The 22,390-nt window shown below is 56.4% G+C and overlaps 1 protein-coding gene across 8 annotated transcripts; it reads right to left on the minus strand.

Moving 5' to 3' along the window:
- On the minus strand, nt 1-15,818 carry SLC25A51 (solute carrier family 25 member 51). Of its 8 annotated transcripts, none has more exons than XM_051843849.2 (4): nt 15,798-15,818; nt 10,610-10,733; nt 7,433-7,622; nt 1-3,827 (listed from the first exon to the last, which is right to left on the minus strand). In XM_051843849.2, the coding sequence occupies exon 4, from the start codon at nt 3,771-3,773 to the stop codon at nt 2,880-2,882; it is 894 nt and encodes a 297-aa protein (XP_051699809.1). In that variant the 5' UTR covers nt 3,774-3,827; nt 7,433-7,622; nt 10,610-10,733; nt 15,798-15,818; the 3' UTR covers nt 1-2,879. The 8 variants fall into 8 exon arrangements, 7 of the variants coding, with proteins under 7 accessions (XP_051699809.1, XP_051699799.1, XP_069910817.1 ...); XM_051843839.2 differs by lacking the exon at nt 15,798-15,818 and adding an exon at nt 14,628-14,879; XM_070054716.1 differs by lacking the exon at nt 15,798-15,818 and adding an exon at nt 14,628-14,879 and having other exon boundaries at nt 9,105-10,733.
- Nucleotides 15,819-22,390: the final 6,572 nt, after the last annotated feature.

The raw sequence follows: 22,390 nt of genomic DNA on the forward strand, positions 1-22,390 counted from the left end.
TGGACTTAAAAAAACAACTTTATTACAATTCCCCAAAAAGGGGCTGTCGACTCTGAAACATCCAGCAGACTTCATGCCAATCATCCGGTCACGTGACTCAAAATGTCAGACCAGTAGTTCTGTGCGTGGTCACTTTTTATAATGAACTGTCAGAGAGACGTGTGCAGACCCCAGGCACACACACCGCGTGGGGGCCACGGGAGGCGAGCGAGTATTTAACATCAAGCAAAAAGATGGGATTGGAAATGGAAAGTCCTCCTCAAATCCAGGGAGAATGCCTCTTCAAGTCTTCGGTATGCAAGTTATTTGCACATAAGGAAACAGGAATATTTTCATTAGAAAGAAACCAAGTCCTGTGGCACCTGCACACAAAGGCCGCACCCCCCCACCCCCACCCCGGGGCGCTTCGTCCAGCTGAGCCAGTGTGGGCACACAGGATCGGCAGCCCCGAGCCAGCCCCCCGGACCCCACCACACGGCCCGTCTGCTCCCCACTCTTGCACACCGCGGGGCCGTACAGCGAGTATTGCTGCAGGCGTTGAGAAAGAGCCACAATACGCCATTCTTACTGCACATTCGCCGGAGCTGGCGAGTGATTAGATAAGCAACCATAAGTTAAGATGGGTATTGACTATTTAGACAAAAACACATCATCTGTGTTGCCAGGCATGAAGGAAACAGGTGACGCACTAACTGATCACCACGTGAAGGCTGTGTTTACTCTGCGAGGCGGCCCTGAGGTCTCACGCCACAGACACGGGGGACAGGGTCCTGTGCGCAGGAGCTGTGACGCGCACGGAACAGAAAGGCCAAGCTAAAGCTGTGCAGCTGGCTCCCATCATGTCTGCCTTTGTCATCCGACCGTGCTGGTCCGCACGGAAGCTAGAACCAGTGCTGAGAATCCCTTATGCCCAACACATTTTGACTTCAAGGGCAGACGAAGCAGCTGGCTACAAGTTCTGTTGACTCTGTTGTCAACTTATCCAAGTCTACAGGACAACCCAGAACCACCCCGGCGATGTGTTTGCAATTTGGTCTTCAAAAGCTGTAGAAAGTGACAAATGAAAGCAATGAGCTAAAACCATGAAAAATACCTTCCAGCGCCGCACACCTGAGACAGCGCTTTCCTCAGAAGCCTTCCCTCACTTGTATTTCAGCAGAGGGCTTCAGACTGGCATTCTGTCACCTGCCTGGAGTGTGAAGACAAAAGCCAGCCCCCAGGAGTGCATTCCCAGGGCCTGATTACGGCCCGGGCGAGCTCACCCTGCCTCGCTGAGCACCCAGGGTCACACACATAGCAGGGACAGCGGCACCTTCATTCATGCCTGAAACCCGATCCCTGACTATGCAGCGGCCCAAAGAGGCTCCCGGCATTTATTTGGTGTCCTGTTCTGAAACCCTTCCACTCGCATCTTGACTGGACAGCAAATGCTTTCTCTAGCGCGGCACCGACAGGTGCCTGCACCCGCTGCCGTGCACCTTCCTCCTCCTCCTCACTGCACACGGAGGGCAACAGCGCTTCTGGGCTTTGCACAGAAACTTGGAGGGAACAGGCAGTGGAGACCGGGTTCTTACTCCAGCCAGTACGCACACGTGTTCACAGGCGGCCACCAGGACGATGGGACACTGGTCACGGCGGACGCCGGAAGCCGCCTCCTCTACAGAGGGCGAGGGGTCACGAGGTGCCTGAGCCACTGTTCCCGCAGGCGTGTGTCCACTGGCGTGTGCGTCACTGTGCTGTACTCGCTGGGATATTTAATTCCCCTGACAGATAGAGCACGAGGTGAGGGAGGAGGATTCAGAACCTTCCAGATGTCTTTCTGTAGCTTGTCTGCTCTCACTGTTTTGATGACACAGGATGTCAAAATGTCAAAGTCCTCGTCTCCGTGTCCAGCAGTAAAGTAAGAGACGATGGGGCGAAGGCCGTCAGAGCCTGTGGCCCACGTCCCCCTCAGCAGTCAGAAACCAGGGGGAAAATGTGGGGCACTCACAGACTTCCAAAATAAAATTTCATGGAAGTGCTTGTTTATTTCTCAAAAGCATAGTTTTAAGAGAACAGGAGCTTATATAGGACAAATTACTACTCAAAGAGAAAAAAAAGACAAAACTGCTAAGTTGGCACCAAGAATTCAGAGACCGAGTGGACAGAGTTTGATCTATAAGCAAGTAACGATTTCTTAACAGGACGGAACACCTGTTAACAAAATTCAAGTCCTCCTGACTTTTGGCAGTGACACAAACATAAGGATATTTCAGAAGGGCTCAAGGTCACGTTCAGAATTCAACAGAAAATCTACAAAGCTAGAAAACACAACAGTAACTTGTGTCAGCTGCTCGATTCTCCCATCTCCATAGAAACAGTATGGACAGTGTGATCCCAACAGGCGCTGTTTCAGAACTGAACACAAACACTTTATCATGGAACATCTGTGCCTCGAAGGTGCGCTCCCGCCCCACGCCAAGTGCACGTCCGAGTTTCAGGAGGACACCACCCTTTCCCACTGCCCTGGAGGGCAGGGGATCCAGAAACAGAGATACAGAGTCAGCTAGGAAGTCCGGGGCCATGGCCGCTCACGGCCACGTGGGCTTCAATTCAGAAGGCGCACAGACTGCCGAGGGGAAGACGCCCGAGCTCGGTGGCCAGGCGGCCCCGTCCAGGGGCACGGCTTTTCCCAGGCCGGCAGCCTGAAGCTCCGTGTGATACACAAATCAGAACCCCGCCATTTTCCTAGTGGAACCTTTTTTCTCTTTCTGCCGATGCTTAAGGAAAAGTTAGTCCACGACTCACGGTGGCCTGGATGCCCATCTGTGTGGGCCAAGTGGGAACGCGGCCAGGTCGCATCCTCGCTGGAGAACAGCCCGGCCTGGCAGTGCCCCTCCTCACACGACCTTCAGCAGGAACTCGTACGTGGCGTTGATGATGCCCCAGGAGATGAGGGAGCGGTGGTAATTCAGATGGGCGCCCCGGAAGAGGTTGATCAGTTTCCTGTCCCGCTCCAGCCAGATGGTTTTAAAGACCTTGGGGAAAGACTGGAACTCCCCGCCGATCTGAGACTGGATACGCGTTTTCACAACGTTGATGGGGAAAAACAGGAAGCCCAGCATGGCGCCCAGCAGACCCCCGCAGATGAAGTCATTGACCAGGTGCGCGCTGTGGGTCGTGGCGGTCGGCAGGTGCTCCTTGATGGGACCCCGCAGGCCGAAGAAAAGGACGTTGCTGAATCCGTTCCGGAAGAGGATGGGCACCAGGCCCCGGTAGTACTCCCCGAGGCCGTGGCGCCTGAGTGCCCGGAAGGCCTGGTAGGTGTTCGTGAACTTGTCGTGATGCCTGTGGTCCTGCAGCAGCGTCTGCACTCGCTCCAGCGGGGTGAAGACGGCTTCCGTGGTGCCCGCCAGCACGGCCGCCACGCTGCGGGTGGCGAACTCGGGGGCGCGCACGTGCCTGTGCAGCAGGCAGGACAGGTCCTCGTAGAGGCCGAACATGAGCGCCAGCGTGGTGGTCTTCTGCAGCAGCGGCGGCAGGATGCCGCGGTACAGGTTGCGCAGGCCGTCCTGGCGCAGCTGCAGCACGGCGTCGCGCGTCTTGATGCCGTACAGCTGCTGCCGGAAGAGGACCTTCTGGACGGGGAAGGTGACGGCCACGTTGTTGAAGGCCGCGCAGCAGCCGCACAGGTAGTGCTTCAGCTCGCCCACGTCAGCCAGGTGCGGCGACCGGTCTGGCTTCGACGCCGCCAGGATCGGCGGCCGCTTCTCATGAGCTTCGGAATCCATCATGTTGCTGTAGCCCCTTCCTCATGAAGGCTTTCTGGGATTTTTTTTTTTTTTAATCTACAGGCAATAAACGACAATGGGTAAACCTTTTCACAGAGAGCTGGACTCAGCGAGTTTGCCCCAAGCCCTCTCTGGCTCCTGGACAGCGACCCCCTGCTAGCCCTGAGAGGTGGGTCTCCATGTCTTGTCAGAGAAGCCCTGGCGCCCCCGAGGTCCTCCCTTGCCCACGCGTAACTGCGTGAGGCCAGACTTTCTGTATGCGCTGCAGCCGCACAGCGCGGGCCGGAACGCAGAAGCGCACAAGGGACGCCCCCTATCTGGTGAGCCCAGCGTAAGAGATGCTTGGGAAGCTGTAAGCCACTCTTCTCACTGAGGGGAGAGGGGAACAGTTCTTTTTCATGAAAATCTGTTAACATGCTATGGGCTTATCATTGATATGTTAAAAGCAACATTTAGGGCTGGCACTGTGGCACAGTGGTTAAAGTCAGCGCCTACAGCGCAGGCATCCCATTTGGGCGCCGGTTTAAGTCCCAGCTGCTCCACTTCCGATCCAGCTCTTTGCTAACGCACCTGGGAAGGCAGCAGAGGATGGCCCAAGCCCTTGGGCCCCGACACCCACCCCACATGGGAGACCTGGATGAAACTCCTGGCTTCGGACCCACCCGGCACTGGCCACTGTGGCCATTTGCAGAGCGAACAAGCGGATGAAGAGCGATCTTTCTTTAACTTTGCCTTTCAAATAAATAAGTAAATCTCTTTTTAAAAAAAATTTAAAACTTGTGCATTTAACTCTCAAGACCTTACCAAAGGTGTTTGGCGTCTACAGTATTTTTAAGAGCGTAAATGAGCCCTGAGACCCACTGGACAACTTCCTCACGGCCTAACTCCAGAATTCACTTGTGCTACACTACTCGCGGCACAGGCGCAGGCCAGGGGCTCACAGACTCACAGGAGAAGCTGCCGAGGGAGGCAATGGTGCCCCAGTGTGACACATTCCACGCTGACAGGTGCTGGGGTCCTGGGAAAGGGGCCCTGAGTGTGAACTCTGGGAGGGGCAGGTGCAGAAGAGTGCAGTCCAGGCTGGCCTGCAGCTGTGCACTAGACCTCCATTCCCCCCAGTTCTCAGAACAACTCCATGACGTCATATTTGCGGACTTTTACAAGGGGAAAAAAACAAATATTCTTTGTGCAGGCACAGCTGGTAACGGGTGGGGTGGACTCCAGAGTTCACATCCCTGCTGTCGTCCCCTGGAGGCTCCCCTGGCTGCACCAGACAGTGCTGACCAGGACGTGGAGCCTACACGCAGGTCTGCTCCCTGAGCAGAAGCAAGGCAGGGGCTGGCGCGGTGGCGTAGCGGGTTAAGCCACCACCTGCAGTGCCAGCATCCCATATGGGCACCGGTTGGTTTAAGTCCCGGCTGCTCCACTTCTGATCCAGCTCTCTGCTATGGCCTGGGAAAGCAGTAGAGGATGGCTCAAGTCCTTGGGCCCCTGCACCCACGTAGGAGACCCAGAAGAAGCTCCTGGCTCCTGGCCTCAGATCAGTGCAGCTCCAGCTGTCGAGGCCATCTAGGGAGTGAACCAGCAGATGGAAGACCTCTCTTTCTCTCTCTCCCCTTCTCTCTCTGTGTAGCTCTGACTTTCAAATAAATAAATAAATCTTAAAAAAAAAAAAAAAAAGAAAAGAAACAGAGTCCTACCCTTGTGCTACACCTGCTTCCAGGAAGTGTAAGGTGCTTCCTGTCAGTCATCTCCACCTGATCCTCCCTCCCCTCCCGGCCCCCCAGAAAAATCCAAATTCCTGCATCCTGGGATGAGCCCGGAAATCCCCTCCGTCTGGGGATGACATGGTCAGTTTTACATTTCAGACCCAGCAGGCTAACTGCTTTAAATTCCTCAACAGTAAAAGGCCACATTTAACTAAAATACTAATAGAATATCAAATAATCTGACTGAAATAACGGGCACGGGAATTGAATCAGCATTTCTTTGAAGATGCTGTACAAATGGCCCACAGCTGAGTGGGAAGATACCCAGCACGCTCATCACCAGGGAAACCAGGGAAACGCAAATCCAGCTCCAATGTGCTATCAGTCACACCCAGCAACCCAAACACAGAAGGTGACAGTTCTGCCCGAGGGTAACAAGCTGGGGCCCTGGTGCGCTGCTGGTAGGATGGCCATTACAGGACAGCGGTTCTTCCAGAGATTAAAGATAGAACGACCAGGGGATCCAGCTATCCCCCTTCTGGGCATCTACCGGAAGTAGAGTCTTGGAGACCTTGCTTGCAGCTTCCAAACGGCTGAGTCACAGCCGCCAAGAGGCGGCGGCGGCCCAGACGCGTCCAAGGGCTCAGCGGGAAATAAGCACACTACAGGAAAGTGAAGCCACGGGGTCACCGTCAGGCAGACGACAGACCGAGGCACGGACCCGGAAAGTGCTCCTGGAGCCCCTATCTGCGGGAGCCGGGTAGGACAGATACAGGTCACACACGGACCCTCGTAATTTTGCTTCCAAGATCCACACATTCAACTGTTACACAGTCACTACAATGCTCCCGGTAAATACTGAATACAGACAGGACAGGATACTGCACAGACACTGAGCTCAGGAGTGGGGGGAGCACTTGGCACAGCCGATAAGTCACCTGCTCGGGATGCCCACCCCCCACACTGGAGTGTGCGGTCTGAGTCTGGCTCTGCCTCTGGCCCAGCCTCCTGCTAATGCACACCCTGGGAAGGCAGCAGAGGATGGCGCCAGTACTCAGGTCCCTGCCACCCACATGGGACACCTGGACTGAATTCCAAGCTCCTGGCTTTGGCCTGGCCCAGGCTAAGCTGCTGCTTGGGACGCCGGCACGCCGGCCACCTCAGAGTACCTGGGATAAAGTCCTGTTTCACTCACTTCTAAGCCGACTTCCTGCTCATGTGCACCCTGAGAGGCACCCGGTGACGGTCTGAGTACCTGTCACTCAAGTAGGAAACTGCAGATGGAATTCCTGGCTCCTGACCTAAGCCTGGCCCAGTCCTGTTTTTGACATTTGAGGAGTGAAACAGAGGATGGAAGATCTCTGTCTCTGTCACTGAATCTCAAATTAAAAAAAAAAATAGACTTTTAAAAAGTTCCTTTTACTGCAAGTTTACTGCTGGCACTTCTGTTGTTTCTTTACTGAATTGTAAACTATTTTAATAGTAATAGGGGTAATCCTAGTTATATTGGTCAAATTGTGGCCAATACTTTCTCCGTTTCGTATCTGTATTTTTTTTTTTTTTTTTTTTGACAGGCAGAGTGGACAGTGAGAGAGAGAGACAGAGAAAAAGGTCTTCCTTTGCCGTTGGTTCACCCTCCAATGGCTGCTGCGGCTGGTGCACCGTGCTGATCTGAAGGCAGGAGCCAAGTACTTATCTTGGTCTCCCATGGGGTGCAGGGCCCAAGCACTTGGGCCATCCTTCACTGCACTCCCTGGCCACAGCAGAGAGCTGGCCTGGAAGAGGGGCAACCGGGACAGAATCCGGCGCCCCGACCGGGACTAGAACCCGGTATGCCGGTGCCGCAAAGCGGGAGGATTAGCCTAGTGAGCCGCGGCGCTGGCCCTCGTATCTGTATTTTTCTAATACAGAAGTTCTTAATCTATCAGCCTCGGGAGCGGGCAATGAGCCTACCAGCAAAGATGTCTGCAGCCCACAACGGAGTGCTTGGGTTCCATTCCCAGCTCTGGCTCCTGAGTCCAGCTTCTTGCCGATGCAGGCCCGTGGAGGCAGCAGTGGTCGCTCAAGTGACTGGGTTCATGCACCCACGTGGGAGACCTGGACAGCATTCACGGCTCCTGGCTCTGGCCAGCGCTGCTGACATCTGGGGAATAAGCAGGCAGTTAGGAGTTTTCTCTCTCAAAAACAAAACAAGGAAGCTGGTGCTGTAGTACAGCGGGTTAAGCTAACACGTGTGACGCTGGCATCCTATGCGAGTGCCAGCTCAAGTCCTGGCTGCTCCACTTCTCATCTAGCTCCCAGCTAATGAGCCTGGGAAACCCGTGGAGAACGGTCCAAGCACTTGGGCCCCTGTCACCCAAGTAGGAGACCTGGATGGAGTTCCAGGCTTCAACCTAGTCCAGCCCTGGTCACTGTGCCCATTTGGGGAGTAAACCAGCAGGCGGAAGCTCTCTCTTTCTGTCTCTCCCTCTCTGTAACTCTGCCTTTCAAATCAATCTTTTAAAAAAATCAAGAACTGTCTTCCTGGCTTCTAGATCTTAGGCCCTCCTTAGGCCTTTACTACTCCAAAATTGAAAGTAGCTGACCCAGGCTGTTTCCACATCATCCAAGGCTTCCTTTATCACCTGCACTGGCAACCTCTGGGAACTTTCTGTACAAGGAGCGAAACAAAGATAAGAGACTGCCAGCATCACTGACTAATGGATTTTCTTTTCAACGGTGGTTTGCATAATTTAAACACCCACAGGCATTTGCTTTTCTCTCTGCATTCCATTCTTCTCCACTAATAACCTAGTACTTCCTCCCTAGTACTAAACTGCTTTACCTATTACAACACCGGAAGCTATTTCATTACCTAGGAGAGCTCCCTGTTCTACTCGTAGCAGAATTTCTGAGAATTCTGAATTCTGTTTTCCCACGTACATTTCAGTGGTTTTTTTTTTTTTTTGGTGTGTGTGTGGGGGGTCATCTTCCTCTCCCAAAATCCTATTGGTAATTTATATTGGAAATTTTAAAAGCTTCTACCTTTTTAAGATTTACTTGAGAGGTAGAGTTGGGGGGGGGGAGGGAGAGGGAGAGGGAGAAGGAGAGGGAGAGGGAGAGGGAGAGGGAGAGAGGGAGGGAGGGAGAGGGAGAGGGAGAGAGGGAGAGAGGGAGAGAGGGAGAGAGGGAGAGAGGGAGAGAGGGAGAGAGGGAGACAGGGAGGGAGGGAGGGAGGGAGAGAGGGAGGGAGAGAGGGAGGGAGGGAGGGAAGGGTCTTCCATCGACTGGTTCACTCCCCAAACGGCCTCAATGGCCAGAGCTGGGCCGATCCAAAGCCAGGAGCTTCCTCCAGATCTCCCACGCGGGTGCAGGGGCCCAGACACTTGGGCCATCCTCGCTGCTTTCCAAGACCATATGCAGAGAGCTGGATTGGAAGAGGAGCAGCCAGGTCTCAAACTGGCGCCCATATGGGATGCCAGTGTTGCTGGCAGAGGTTTAACTTCTAACGCCACAGCACTGGCCCCAGCTGCCACCTTTTCAAACTTATAGTGGGTGGCATGGCGTCTTCCCACGTAGAAACCTTGCAGCACCTACAGCTCTGCTCGTGTAGGTCTGGGTTCTTCTGACATGTCGGTGTGCTCACCTCTCCAGTCACTCATTATCAACAGGCCGCTCCCTTCCAGCAGTAATTCTCTAGTGCGTCTCTCTCTGCGCGAGCCAGCTGTCCGTTCTTGGGTACTGAGGTCACAATCAGCCAACTGAACCCTCCAGCTATTCCTCGGCTTTCTGGAAGATCTGTTTCAGCTCTGACAAACCCTTCTGCCTTCTTTTGAGCAATACAGCTCTTGCTTCCTTCCTTCTTACTGCGCTAGCAATCTTCCTGAGCAAAATTAAACTGTGGCAATGGTGAGCACCCTTCTGTTTCTCTGGACTTCCCTGGGCACTCTGCTGGCGATCAGCAGTAAACGTGACACTGGCTTTTGGTTCGAAAACAGGAAGTTCTCGTCATCTGAGGGTTCAACAGGGAAACCAATCATCATGACACAGCTGACCCACGTAAGGTTGGTTCCTGTTTACCACCCACCCCTGCCCAGCCCTAGGACCGTGCTGTGGGCATGAGGGCTGGGTCCCGGGCCCGTTCGTGTAATTTCTGTCATCTGACAAGGGACGCTAAAAGCACAGAACGTCACTCTGCACTTGTTCTTAGATTAGTTGCAATGAAAACGCAGACCTTTGCTCCCACCGCTTATTACAGAACTGAGACTCCCACTAAAATAGACTTCGTTTTTCTGGTTCTCTTACAGAACGGTCCAGCACGGGAGGGACGCACACTGCTGTGCCCCATCAGCACAAACTGTTCGGTCGATCTTGAACTTCGGTGAAATGCTTCTAGGAAGCCCCTGGGAGGATGACACAGAAACTGGGGCCAGCGTGGGGCCAGCACGGAACAGCATGGCCTCTGGGAAGCACTGCCTCGCACAGGCTCAGCGCCGCATCTCCTGTGTGACCTGTGGCTTCACTCCACGTCTGTGGCTGTCTCCTCACTGATAAACACGCCGCTGCCTGCTCACGGACTGGCTCAGCAGAGGAAACGCAGCGACAAGGACAAGGACAAGCTGCTCCCACTACTTTTTCTGAAGCTTTGGCCATGCGGCTACTCCTGGACTTATGGGGGGACTGTGTCCCAATAGCCGCACCATAAATTGAGAACACCCTACTCAAAAATGAACTTAATATACTCAACCCACCGTGGAACACAGCACAGCACAGCACAGCGGATGAGCTGCTGGCCTCCGCCACCCCAGATCAAAACTCAGGGAGCAGTCGCCAGTGAACGCACATCATTTTCGCACCATCACGAAAGTGAGACATCACCAGGCCTAACAATCCGAAGTCGGAGGCTGCGCTCCGCTAGCCTAGCGCTCGCTTGTTTTACCGAGAGGAACTCTGTTCTTTGAATGGAGTGCTAGGCGTCACTTGCTAACAACCGCTTTTAAATTCTGCTTTACTCTTCCTCTCACATCAAGTTTCTGATTTGAGTATTATCTTCACGCCAGCTCCAGCATCAGTGTCGCTGTCTTTCCTTATGCCGTGGAGCTACTTCAGTCTTGTCAGCGACCCGTTCCCTGGGAGCCTAAGCGAGCTCACCTGCAGCGCCAGCGGGGCCTGCTGCACCGAGGGCCCCCGGACTTCTGCTAACTCTCCCGACCCTTTCCATGCTACTGGTTCCTTAGGTTCTCTCTTTGGCACTTGGTTCTAATAACTAGGTTTCCTAGAGGGGAAAAAAAAAAAAATCTGGGTTAAATTATACAGCCTTATAAAGCGTTTGCTGTTTTAAAAAACGACTTGCAACCTTGTGTATTTATGTTCCCTAATTTCCCAGCAGAGTAACCAGTTTACTTTCATACTCCTCCTAAGCCCAGCACAGAACCTGCTCTATCAGCAATCTATTACGGCTTCCATTTTTAAATTAGCTTTTCATTTCTCAAGTTATATAGTTATTTTGTTTTATAGTCCGATGGAGTGTTTAAGGCTGTGCATTTGCTTTTGAGCAAAATTTTTTATTACATTTGATTTTACTCGCGTTGCTTCTAAGTGTTTTGGAATTTCCAGTTAGTCACACTGATGCTGTTATCTGCAGTAAACACAGGATTAAAAGCCAGCATCACAGCGCTCCCAGAATGTCATCTGTCCCCTTGTTTTGTGGCTTTCGTATGATCAACTTAAGAAAATGCTCTGCAGACACATGAGAAGTCTGCCATGGTGCTGAGCTGCATCGGTCACTATTCATCTCCTAGTCTGCCACATCTTTTTACCCTTTCTGTTGATCTGGCATGAGTTAAAAACTCAGGTTAGTACAGTCTTCAATTAACCATGTCTTTTAAAAAGCTTCTTATTTTCATCTACTTGGAAAGTAGAGACAGACACAGGCCAACCTTCTATCTGCTGGTTCACTCTGCAAGACGCCTGCAACATCCAGGGCTGGGCCAGACCAAAGCCAGAGACAGAACTCCATCTGGGTCACGGCCAAGACCCCTTCCTGGAGCCCTCGCCTGCTGCTTTCCAGGTGCACTAGCAAGAAGCTGGAGGAAGCGGAGGAGCTGCAACTCCAACTGGGGCTCCGATATGCACGCAGGCGGCCTAACCCACTGAGCCCCGACACCCGCCGTAACCAACACTTAGAAATGAAAAACTCATCAAAGAAATGCTTGACACTTACGTGGTGCTTTGCTCTTCCTAAGGCTTCAGAATTAAAAAATGGTAAGATCATGCGAAATACATATCTGAAGTTTTTATTTGAGAAGCAGAGAGCGAGCAAGAGTGAGCTGGCATGCAGGAGAGCAAGCCCCCTACTCGCTGGTTCACTCCCCCAGGCCTGAGCCATCCAGGTGTCCCACAGCGCAGGCAGGAACCCAACGACCTGAGCCGTCACCATGCCTGCCTCTTAGACCAGAGCCATCGGCAGGGCCAGAGTCACAGCCGGGAACCGCACCCAGGAGCTGAGTGCGACACAGTCATTGTAACCTGCAGGCTAAACACCTGCTCCCTTCAAAAATATTTATCCTAACATGTGCACGGTTATCCCAACAGTGCAACCACCCCAACGCCAGAAACATTGCACTTTTACACACTGAACTCCTAACACTCGATTCTAAATCCTACAGTCACCACATCCAAGCTGGCAATATGTTCCCTGACAGTCAGAACCAAATTATCCATGCCCCTGAACAACAATGTGAGTTTTTCCATGTTTACTTTTCATTTTTACTGGAATGGTATTTGTATTACTTTCTCTAATTGTGCAAATTAAAGTTACTTCACTCAGTCTGAAATGAGTCTTGGTAATAAACCAGAAAACCATGGCCAACAGAAGCTAGCCAGTCATTTATAGACTACCGTATCAAACTATTATACAAAAATTTCTTTTTAAAGGTTTTAGAGGCTGGTGCTGTGGCACAGCAGGTTAAAGCCCTGGCCTGAAGCGCCAGCATCCCATATGGGCACTGGTTCTAGTCCCGGCTGCTCCTCTTCCAATCCAGCTCTCTGCTACGGCCTGGAAAAGCAGTAGAAGATGGCCCGAGTGCTTGGGCCCCTGCACCCACATGGGAGACCCAGAGGAAGCTCCTGGTGCAGCTCCGGCCGTTGCAGCCATCTGGGGAGTGAAATCAGCGGATGGAAGACCTCTCTCTCTCTGTAACTCTTTCAAACAAACAAATCTTTAAAAAAAAAAAAAAAAAAAAAAAAAAAAAAAAAAAGGTTTTAGAGGCTGGAGTTGTGGCCCAGCAGGCAAAGCTGCCACCTGTGATGCCAGCATCCCACATGGGTGCCTGGGAAAGCAGCAAGAGGCTGGCCCAAGCATCTGCACCCACATAGGAGACCCAGAAGTTACTGGCTTTGGCCTGGCCCAGCTCTGGAGTTGCAGCCATTTAGGGAGTGAACCAGGGGACGGAAGCTCTCTCTCTCTCACTGTAACTGAGTGGGCGGCGGGTGCGTGTGTGTGACACAGATCTCCCATCTGCTGGTTCATACCCCAGAGAGCCGCAATAGCCATGGCTGGGCCAGGCTGGAGCCAGGAGCCAGGAGCTCCACTGGGGTCTCTCAAGGCCCACGCACTTGGGCTTTCACCAGCTGCTTTCCAGCGCATTAGCAGAGAGCTGGATTAGGCGTGGAGAGAGAGGCGGAGAAGCCAGGACTTTAACTTGCTCATCTGGGATGCCAGCACTGCAGGTGGCAGTTTTACCTGCTGCGCCACAGCGCTGGCCCGTTTTAAGAGATTTAAGAACTCTGAAGCACATTCAGATTCTGATTTCAAAGCCAGACTCCTGGGAAAGAGGGGTGTTAGGAAAGCCGAAAGCCGCCTGGACATCAGAGATGCACAGCTTTCCCACGAGTTTCATTCTTCACGCTACGGTGTGAGGTGTGAACCTGCTCTTAGCTTCGCCATGGGAGGACAGAGTCACCTCGCTCTGTGGCAACACAGCCTGGAATTCTGAGCAGTTTACCTACACTGCGAACAAGGCTACGCTTCTCTACTAAACTGCCTGCAGTATGTAAACCCTTTCACAAGGATAACTCTTTGCAAGTCACTGAAAAATTAATCTCTGTAACTTTACCCTTGCTGGCTACCTAAGACACCGGACCTCGACATAAGGAGGCAAAGCTGACTTTCAAGTGACCGCTGGTGTCAAACTTGCGCGGCAGAAGAAGGTATAAAGTTCAAAATACTCGCTGTGATTTACAACCCACACGGACTTGCACGCTCCAGATGTGACCCCGGCGCAAAGGTCTTACTGCAAAAACTAGGTGGAGGGTGACCGCACGTCTCCAAGGATGCGAATCCGCAACAGTCAGCATTCAGAGCGAGCCCGGCCCGGGTTCGAGTCCTAGCGACCCCACGTCTCTGCCGCCACAAACACAAAGTCCACTACTCGGAGCTCACGTCCGCAGCAGGTGAATCAGCGCCTCTCCGAGGTAAACAGCGGTTAATTTCCCTTGTGATGCGCGAGGGATTTCCGAGGCGCCTACGCGGGATCCGGAACGGCTCCGGGACAAAGCAAGCGCGAAGAAGGCTCGACCTGGCGAGGGAACCACCCTCTTTCCCGGGCTTTCCCGGACGACAGAGAGGCGGGACACGGGTGGGCCTGAAGACCCGCTGGGCAGAGCGTACACACAGCTGGTGCGCCGCCACGCTCGCCCCGGAAAGCCCTGCACAGCCCGCGTTCTCGGGGCGTCTCTTCCCCGGTCGGTGACAAGGCGGCAGCAGGTCGCAGCCGATCCCTAGCACCAACGCCCCTTCGGTCTCCGACGGTCCGGAGCCAGGAGTCCCCGGGGACGCAGGCCGGACGCCCGGGCAGGCGGACTCCGCGAGGAGCCTGCCCCTCCCCGCCCGGGCGGTTCTCGGGGCGCGCCCGGACGGTTCTCGGGGCGCGCCCCAAAGAACGCTCAGCCTCCTCCGCCGGAGACGCCGCCCTGCATCCCGGAGGCCCACAGGCCAGCCCGCGCGCGCCGACCCGGGCGGGGCCTGCAGCCGCCGGGCCTGGGGAGCCGCTGGGGCGCAGCGCGCGCGCGGAGGACCCGCTGGCCGCCTCGGAGGGCGGCCGCCCTCGCCTTGCCCCCGGAGGCCGAGGGGAGCTCCGCGCTTCCTCACGCTCGGCCCCGCACTCACCCATCGCCGCAGGCGCTCAGGCCCCAAGCCCCGCAGCCGCCCGCCCGCAGGACCGCGAGCGAGCCGGCGAGCCTGCCGCACGCGCGCATGCGCAGACCTCAGCCACCCCCCCCCGGCAGTGGGGCGGGGCGCGCTCGGCGCCCTTCGGGTCACGTGACAAACGCCGCCCCCCGCCGCCTCCCGGAGCCCGCGGGTGGCAGGAAGACGCAGGCCTCCTCGGGTCGCTGTCTACTGCACCGGGCCAGGTAGAGGGTCGCAGCGTCAGGCTCCGGGGGCCCGCTAACTACCACACGGGATCCTGGATGCCGTACGGTGGCCTCAGCGTGCCAGAAACAGCTAGCGCGTTCTCTAGCGCCCTGCCCGCGGAGTCGCGGCGCGTGCGCCGACCGCCGCAGAATGCCCGGGTTGGCTCCTCCGAGGTGTCTGGGGTCTGGGCTCGGGGATCCCGGACCTTTGGCTACGCGCGCCCTAGGACACACCGATCCCTTCTAAACCCTTTTCCCTTTGAACTTGAGGCAACTCGCGCGGTGTTGGAAGGAGCAGTGCACCTGGCATTAGGAAGCCTGGGTCAGAGCCCCAGTCCTGACGCTTCCAGGAGTGGCTGTGGGCAGGCTACCGGTCCCCGAGCTCTACATCCATGCGTGGCCCGTGTCCCCTAGCCCTGCTCAGTGGCTCTCCGTGTCGTTTGCAAACCGGAATGCGCGCAGCAGCTGTGGGCAGCCATGCAGGAAGCTCACCGGATTGAGACCAGGCCCGGGGGGTAACTTCCCCTGCCGGGAACGGCTTGGGGGCTGCCGCCTCCCCCAGGAGCGTTCCGCCCGGGGGGCTGCCCAGACAGCCTGAATCCCGGCCAGCGCACGCTACCAAGGGACCTACCGAGGGCCAGGCGCAGTCCCGGTCCCGTGGAGGCTCCGAAGACCCCAGACAGAAAACCCAGAAGCACGAGGGGCTTTTCCACTTGGGAGAAAAGTAGAGGTGGCTTCAAAGAGGAGGAGGAGGAGCACGCAGAGGAAGCCCCCGCCCGAGCAGGTGGAGGGCAGGTGGCTGGGTGGATTTTGGGAATTTGGACTGTCCGAGGCAGACACCTGGCGCCTAATTAGTGCTCAAGGGAGAGAGTGTGTCCTCTACAAGACGACGCCAGGGCCACACAGCGGAGGAGAGGGCATTTACCATTCTGAAGAGCGTGTTTGCCTGTCTCGTGCGAATCCCCAGTCACAGGCATTGTCTGAAACATAAATAGGCCGGCAGGCGGCAGGTCACATCCTCCGGGCCACGTGTGCACCTGTCGCTCCCCAGCTCGACAACCCTCCGCTTGGCTCGCTGCCCTGTGTCGCTGTTCCCCTGCCAGCCCGTCCAGCAGCCCGGAGCAGTCTCCCAATGTTTTGCACATCTTTGTATTCCTTAATTCTGTTTTCCCCTTTCCCATCCAGTCTTCGCTTTCCTGGTCCTACTGCTACGTCCTCCTAGAAGTCTTCCCTGATCTCCGCCGGCAAAATTGGCCGCTCTTGTCTCCGCCTTCCGGCGGCACGACTTGTGCGGCTCTCCCGACAGCCTGCCTTATGTTATAATCGCTCAGGAAGGTGTCTTTCCCACTGGCTGCTCCCGGAAGGGGGTGCTGTCTGACCGCTCCCTGGCTCTCCAATTCAGGGCTTGCCCCCGAAAAGAGGTCCCTGGGAGATGTTTGCTTAAATGGAACGGCTGTGCAGTGCAGCGCTGTTGAAAGCAGGGCTGTGGATTCTCGGGGAGGCGGGGAGAACAGGTTCCCATCTGGCTGGTCGCTCCTCAAAGGCTGGCCATGGCCGAGGCGCTCGCAGTCTGAGCCAGGAACCGGAGCTCAGCCCAGGTCTTCCTCCCTGGGGGGCGGGAACCCTCCCGGAAAGAGCACTAGCGGGAAGCTGGGATTGGGAGCTGGGTGGGGACTGAACTGAGGTGGGCGTCTTAAGGTCTGTTTGTGCAGGCACTCTCTGCTCCCCACCGCCCACAAAGCTTTCTAGAAAGTTATCTGGCGCCCTCAGCCTCCACGGGCCTTTAACGCCCACGAGAACAGCCGTGTGCACGCTGCCAGGCAACCTCAGCTACTGCGAGATGGCTCTGCCAGGGAGAGGTCACCCGTGGTCACCCCAACGAGGGGTCAGTGCCCTCTCTCTGGCTCGCCCTTCCCGGGCCTCCGCAATCCCCTACGCATTTCTGCGTCACACCCCCGGTTCCCTCCCGGGCCAGCACTGCTGCTGTGCTGTGGCTGTGGCTGTGGGTTTCCTTTCGTGAGCTTGCTTGCACGCTTTGGCGCACGCCCCCGCACGCTGCACAGTCTGTCCTCTGTGCTGGGAGGCCTGCTTGCTTCCTGATCACGTCCTGTTGGCCCTCGGGTGCTCGGCTCCAGCGGAGGCCCCTCGTCACTGCTGACCTCACTGGCCCACGCTGCGGAGCCCCCCGCCCCCAGGACCTGGACTTGTGCCCTGTGCCGGGGCTGCTCTGTGCCCTCCAGGACTGCCTCCCTTTCTCCTGGGCTCATTTGCAAAACTGTTTTGATCTGGCAACTACCCTGCCTCTGGAGACCAGGGCCTTTCACACAGTTGGTGGGAAAACAGAATTCAAATATAAACGTATTTTCTGCAAAAACGGAAATCATCCGGTTTTTTTTTTTTTCAGACATTTTCCAAGAATTCTTTGAAAGCCACCTGTATGTAACACGCATAACTGAGGTCAAGGTACCCCCTCACAAGCCTGTGAGATGGCCTGTCTTCTCCCATTCATTAAAAAAAAAAAAAAAACTTATTTATTGAGAGAGGTCTTCCATCTGCTGGTTCACTCTCCAAATGGCCGTAATACTGGGGATGGGCCAGGCCAAAGCAAAGAGCCAGGAGCTTCTTCCAGGTCTCCCACGCAGGTGCAAGGGCCCAGGCACTTGGGCCGTCTTCTGTTGCTTTCCCAGGTGCATCAGCAGGGATCTGGATCAGAAGTGGAGCAGCCAGGACTGGGGGATATGGGGCTGGTGGCGCTCCAACCTGCTGCACCACAACACTGCCTCCCCTTCATTTGTTTTAATGCTAATAACTCAGCCCTGTTTGATCTTAGAATCATCTGCAAAAGCCATAAGAGCCCTAGCAGTCCCCCTGCCCTTGGAGATTCTGGTTGAATGGGTTGGCGGTGGGGTCGGGCAGAGGCTGTGTAAAAGCCCTCCCCACGCCCCGGGTGTGCGGAGGCTGAGACTGACAGCCCCACGTCCTTTCCTCCCCATGTCCTTACCTGAAGATAAGAGTCACCTGGACCCGCTTGGCAACACAGGCCTGTGTTACCCGGGAGCTCTTAGATACGTGGCCTCCTGGCCCCAGGGAGCCACGCGGGGGGTTAATGGCTCACCAGGTGGCTCAGGTGCACATGACAGATGGGAGTCAAGGACCTGGTATCTGGGTTCTAGAAGTTTCATTAAAAAAAAAAAAAAAAAGATCCCCAGTGGAGGGCATTGTGGTGCAGCAGGTTAAGCTGGCCACATCCCACTTACCAGCTGGAGTCCTGGCTGCTCCACTTCCCATCCAGCTCTCTGCTATGGCCTGGGAAAGCAGTAGAAGACGGCCCAAGTCCTTGGGCCCCTGCACCCACGTGGGAGACCCGGAAGAAGCTCCTGGCTCCTGGCTTCAGCCTGGCCCCACCCTGGCCATTACAGCCATTTGTTAGGAGTGAACCAGTGGATGGAAGATTTCTTTCTCTTGGTCTCTCTCTCTGTCTGTAACTCTGCCAAATAAATGAATGAATGAATGGACATTCTGATGCATCCTAGCGAGACACAGCCTGGAACACAAGGTCCCTGGAGCAGGGCTCAGGAGGGGGACGTGCACGAGCCTACAGCCCAGAGAGCGTGGAGAGCCCAGTCCTAGGGAGACGATCAGCGCTGCTTGGGAAAGGCACCGAACGAGCGCAGTGAGCGTTGATGGGAGTGGGAGGCCATACCAGCTGCAGTCAGGGAGGGCACCTTGGAAGAGGTGATCCCCTCTGAGATTTAAACAAGGTGGGCACCAGGAAAAGCGGGGGACAGGCAGAAGTGTTACGGGGAGGCGGCGGCAGCCCGCTTGCTCCCCTGATCTTCATCCCAACCCAACTTTGCCTTTCTCCCTGCGCCCTGGCCACTCGCAGCTCAGCAAAGTGGCTGAGCTCTGGCTAGGCCCCAGGGACACCTGTGAGCCAGACTTGGGAAATGCAAACACATTCGTATCTAGAAAGGGCCAGGTCAATAAACCAGCAAACATTTGCATCACCATCTGGGTGTTCCCAAACTACTCCAGGAGCCATTTCCTGGGCTGTTCGTCAGATTTGTGTGCTCAGAGAGGTCCCGGGACCTGCCTGGCCCCAGCCCGAGGTCAGGCCGCCGCCTCCCTCGTGTGGGGACAGAGGCAGAGCAGATCAGCAGTCGGGGCCTCTCTCCCACTGGCACTTGAGCAAAGGCACTGCGGGGCGGCACAGCGCCCCCACCGCAAGTGCATCTTTTATCTGCACGAGCAGCTTCCTGCCCCACCCCCCAGACCCCCTTGGAACTTTCCTTTGAAATCCCGTGGCTGCGAGGGCTCCCGCACGCACCTGTCCTCCTCCTGGCCAACCTCATCTAACAGTCGATGGCTCTGGAAGTCACGCACAGAGCCAGTAGGCTCGCTGCTTTCCTGCCATCTGCCAGGGGAGGAACCGCGGGCTTCCTGCCGCTGCTGTGGTGGGGCCCTGGCTGCGTTAGCCCCGGAGCCTGGGCTGTGCAGGGCGCAGGGGAGGGCGGGGTGCCGTCTGAGCTGCTCTGGGCGGCCCCTGGCGCAAGAGGGGCAGAGGCAACCTCTGCTGAGTGGAAGGGACGGGGCTCCCTCAGGGGCACGCCGGGGGGAGGGGGGGCGGCCAGGGCGACAGAAGCAGCTGCGATGGCTTCGCTTCGCCGCCATCTGTGGTTGTAGGCCCCAGACAGGCACAACGAGCTGTACCTTCCCAGCAGAACCCGGGCAGCCTCGCGTCCCGCTGCACGGCCCCAGCACCTGAACCCCGTCGCCTCTGCTGACTGCAGGCTGCTCAGCTCAGGCCACGCTCAGCTCAGGCCACACGTTTCCAGCCAGGTGCAGAACGGAACGGCGTCCCTGGGGGCGCGCGCCAGTAGGGCAGGGGAAGACGATCCGATCCGTGGCGGCGACCGGGGAGTCTGGAAAGGCCTCAGCCATACGCGTTTCCTCCCTGCGAGGAGGAGGTGCCCTGTGGATGCCTGAAGCAGACACAGCTGTGGACAAAGCCTGTTGCTTTGGATACCGCGGAGCAGGAAGGGCGGGGCCGTGGAGCTGAGTGCAGGTGCGGCTTGAAAGCACTGGGGAGTGGGCGTGTGTGTGTGTGTGTGTGGGGGTAGCGAGCCCCAGGCAGCACTCCAGAGTGCCAGCAGTATCCTGTCCTTTCCCTTCGGAGTGATTGTCCTCTTCCCAAAATACAAACTTAGTTCAGTAGGTTCATACTTTTTAAAGAATCTAATGCATACTCTTATTTTATTTATTTATTTGAGAAGTAGAGTTACAGAGAGAAGGAGAGGCAGAGAGAAAGGTCTTCCGTCCGCTGGTTCACTCCTCAAATGGCTGCAATGGCCGGAGCTGCGCCGATCTGAAGCCAGGAGTCAGGAGCTTCTTCCAGGTCTCCCACGCGGGTGCAGGCGCCCAAGGACCTGGGCCGTCTCCTGCTGCTTTCCCAGGCCACAGCAGAGAGCTGGATCGGAAGAGGAGCAGCCTGGACTCAAACTGGTGCCCATATGGGATGCTGGTGTGGCAGGTGGAGGCTTAGCCTATCACACCACAGGGCCAGCTGGAAAGTTGATAATTTTTTGAAACAATTTGTTTATTTGAAAGGCAGAGTGTTAGAAAGGTTTACCATCTGCTGATTTACTCCCCCAAAGCCTGCAATGGCTGTGGCTGGGCCGGGCTGACCAGGAGCCAGGAGCTCCACCAGGTCTCCCCGTGGGCGGCGGGGGGCATGTTCTGCTGCCTTCCCAGGATGCATTAGCAGGGAGCTGGCTCAGAAGCAGAGCAGCCAGGGTTTCATAATCAGAGAGAAGTAACGCAGCAGAAAGCATTGCATGACACTGCTTCTGTACTGAGTTGTTCTGGTGTGGCCTGCCCTCCTTCTCAGTCCGGGGCTGCAGGCCTGGGAGCAGGTGCAGTGGGAGGAGGGAGCACTGGGCTGGGAGTTGGAGTGTGCCCCTGGGGCTGGCTCACGGCGTTCCCTCAGCCTAGGCTGCCCCTAGGCCCCCCATGTGGGTCCTGGCTCACATGGCACCTCCTCTGCCCCTCCAGCGAGAGCCCCCATCATGCAAAGCTCGGTGCTACCTGCGTCTTCCTCCTCTAGGCCTCAGCTTCTTGCTCTGTAACGGGCCTGCTGACTTGGAGCCTATGTTTGCCTCTCCTCTGGGCTGGCTGCAATCCCAAGTGGAACCACGTGAGGGCACTAGAGCCACGCTGGTAACTTTAGACTATGGCTCTCATTCAGAAACTATCCTCAAGGCCAGAGAGGACGGGGGTCACTGCCGGCCGGGGATACTCCCACTCAGGAGGGAACCAGCAAGGACTAAATTGGTTCACAAGCTCAAGGAAGACGCCCCCAGCCCCACCCTGTGCCTCCCAACCCTGCACTTGGCCAAGGTCACTCCCACCCCCATCCCCCAACTGGCTCCATTTGAGCCCCACCAGGCACGTGGAGATGGACGTGCTGTGTGGCCTCTGTCCCTCCCTGGGCCTTAGCATCTGGCCTGCCCGCTGGGCTCCTGTGCGGAGACAAAGGTACCCGGTTGTCCACTGCAGGCTCTGGCACCTGTGCCAGCTGCCCGCTCCTGGCCATCAGCTTCTTGTCACTCCCCTGTCACTGCTTCTTGCCACACACTGGTTGAATTCCCGCTTTAACAGACGGGAAAACTCCCTAGTGCAGAGCAGTCTAGAGGTGACCTTTCTTCTCTCCCTTCAGGACACCCCTGGGACCTGGCTGGGTGAGCACAGGGGTCACCAGGGCCTGCCCTCCCCGAACACAGCTGTCCCCTGGGCCTGTGGGTGGATGCCTGGGAGCTGGATGTGTGGGCTCAAGGTCACTGAAGTGGGGAGGCGAGGGGAAGAAGGGGCAGGCTGGGGCACAGAGCGGTGGGGGTGAGGGTGGGGCTGGGGCTGGAGGTGAGACAAGCAGGTTGGCTTCCTCCACCGAGTGTTGGGGTGTGGAGGGGGTCTCCCTGATCTGTGTGAGGGAGGGGCTTCGGCTGCTGAAAGACCTGAGGTAGACCCCAGTCTACCTGTGCCTTGCCCTTGCTCGTCCCCAGGGAGACCACGGCTACTTCCGGCTTTAGGTGCTCACTGCCCCCTGCCCGCCCTGCCCCTTGAAGCCCTTGCAGACCAGGTGCCCTGCCTGTTCCCACAGCCCCCCAGACTCCTAGGAAACTCCTACTCATCCTCCAGGGCCCAACTGTTCCTGACCCCTCCTAGCAGATCCCTGGCCTGGGGCCCCTAAGCAGCTGGACTCCCTCCGCGCTGCGTTCTGGCAAGCTCCTGTGGGCAGGGGCGGGGTGCCATTCACCTCTGTCCACCGGCCTCGGGGACCAGCGGGCGCTCAGCCCACGTCTTCCCCACAAGCTGTTCTCATCAGCGAGCACACTGGGGAAGCGGAAGGGTCCCTCCTGGCCAGGACAGCCCTCTTTGGGGGGGCGGTGGCAGAAGTGCAGGTGAGGTGATCCGCTGGATTCCTGGTTGCACGTCACGGAAAGAAAAATGCAGGCTCCGGGG

The sequence above is a fragment of the Oryctolagus cuniculus genome, chromosome 1 (assembly GCF_964237555.1).
Source record: "Oryctolagus cuniculus chromosome 1, mOryCun1.1, whole genome shotgun sequence".
Taxonomy (NCBI): Eukaryota; Metazoa; Chordata; class Mammalia; order Lagomorpha; family Leporidae; genus Oryctolagus; species Oryctolagus cuniculus.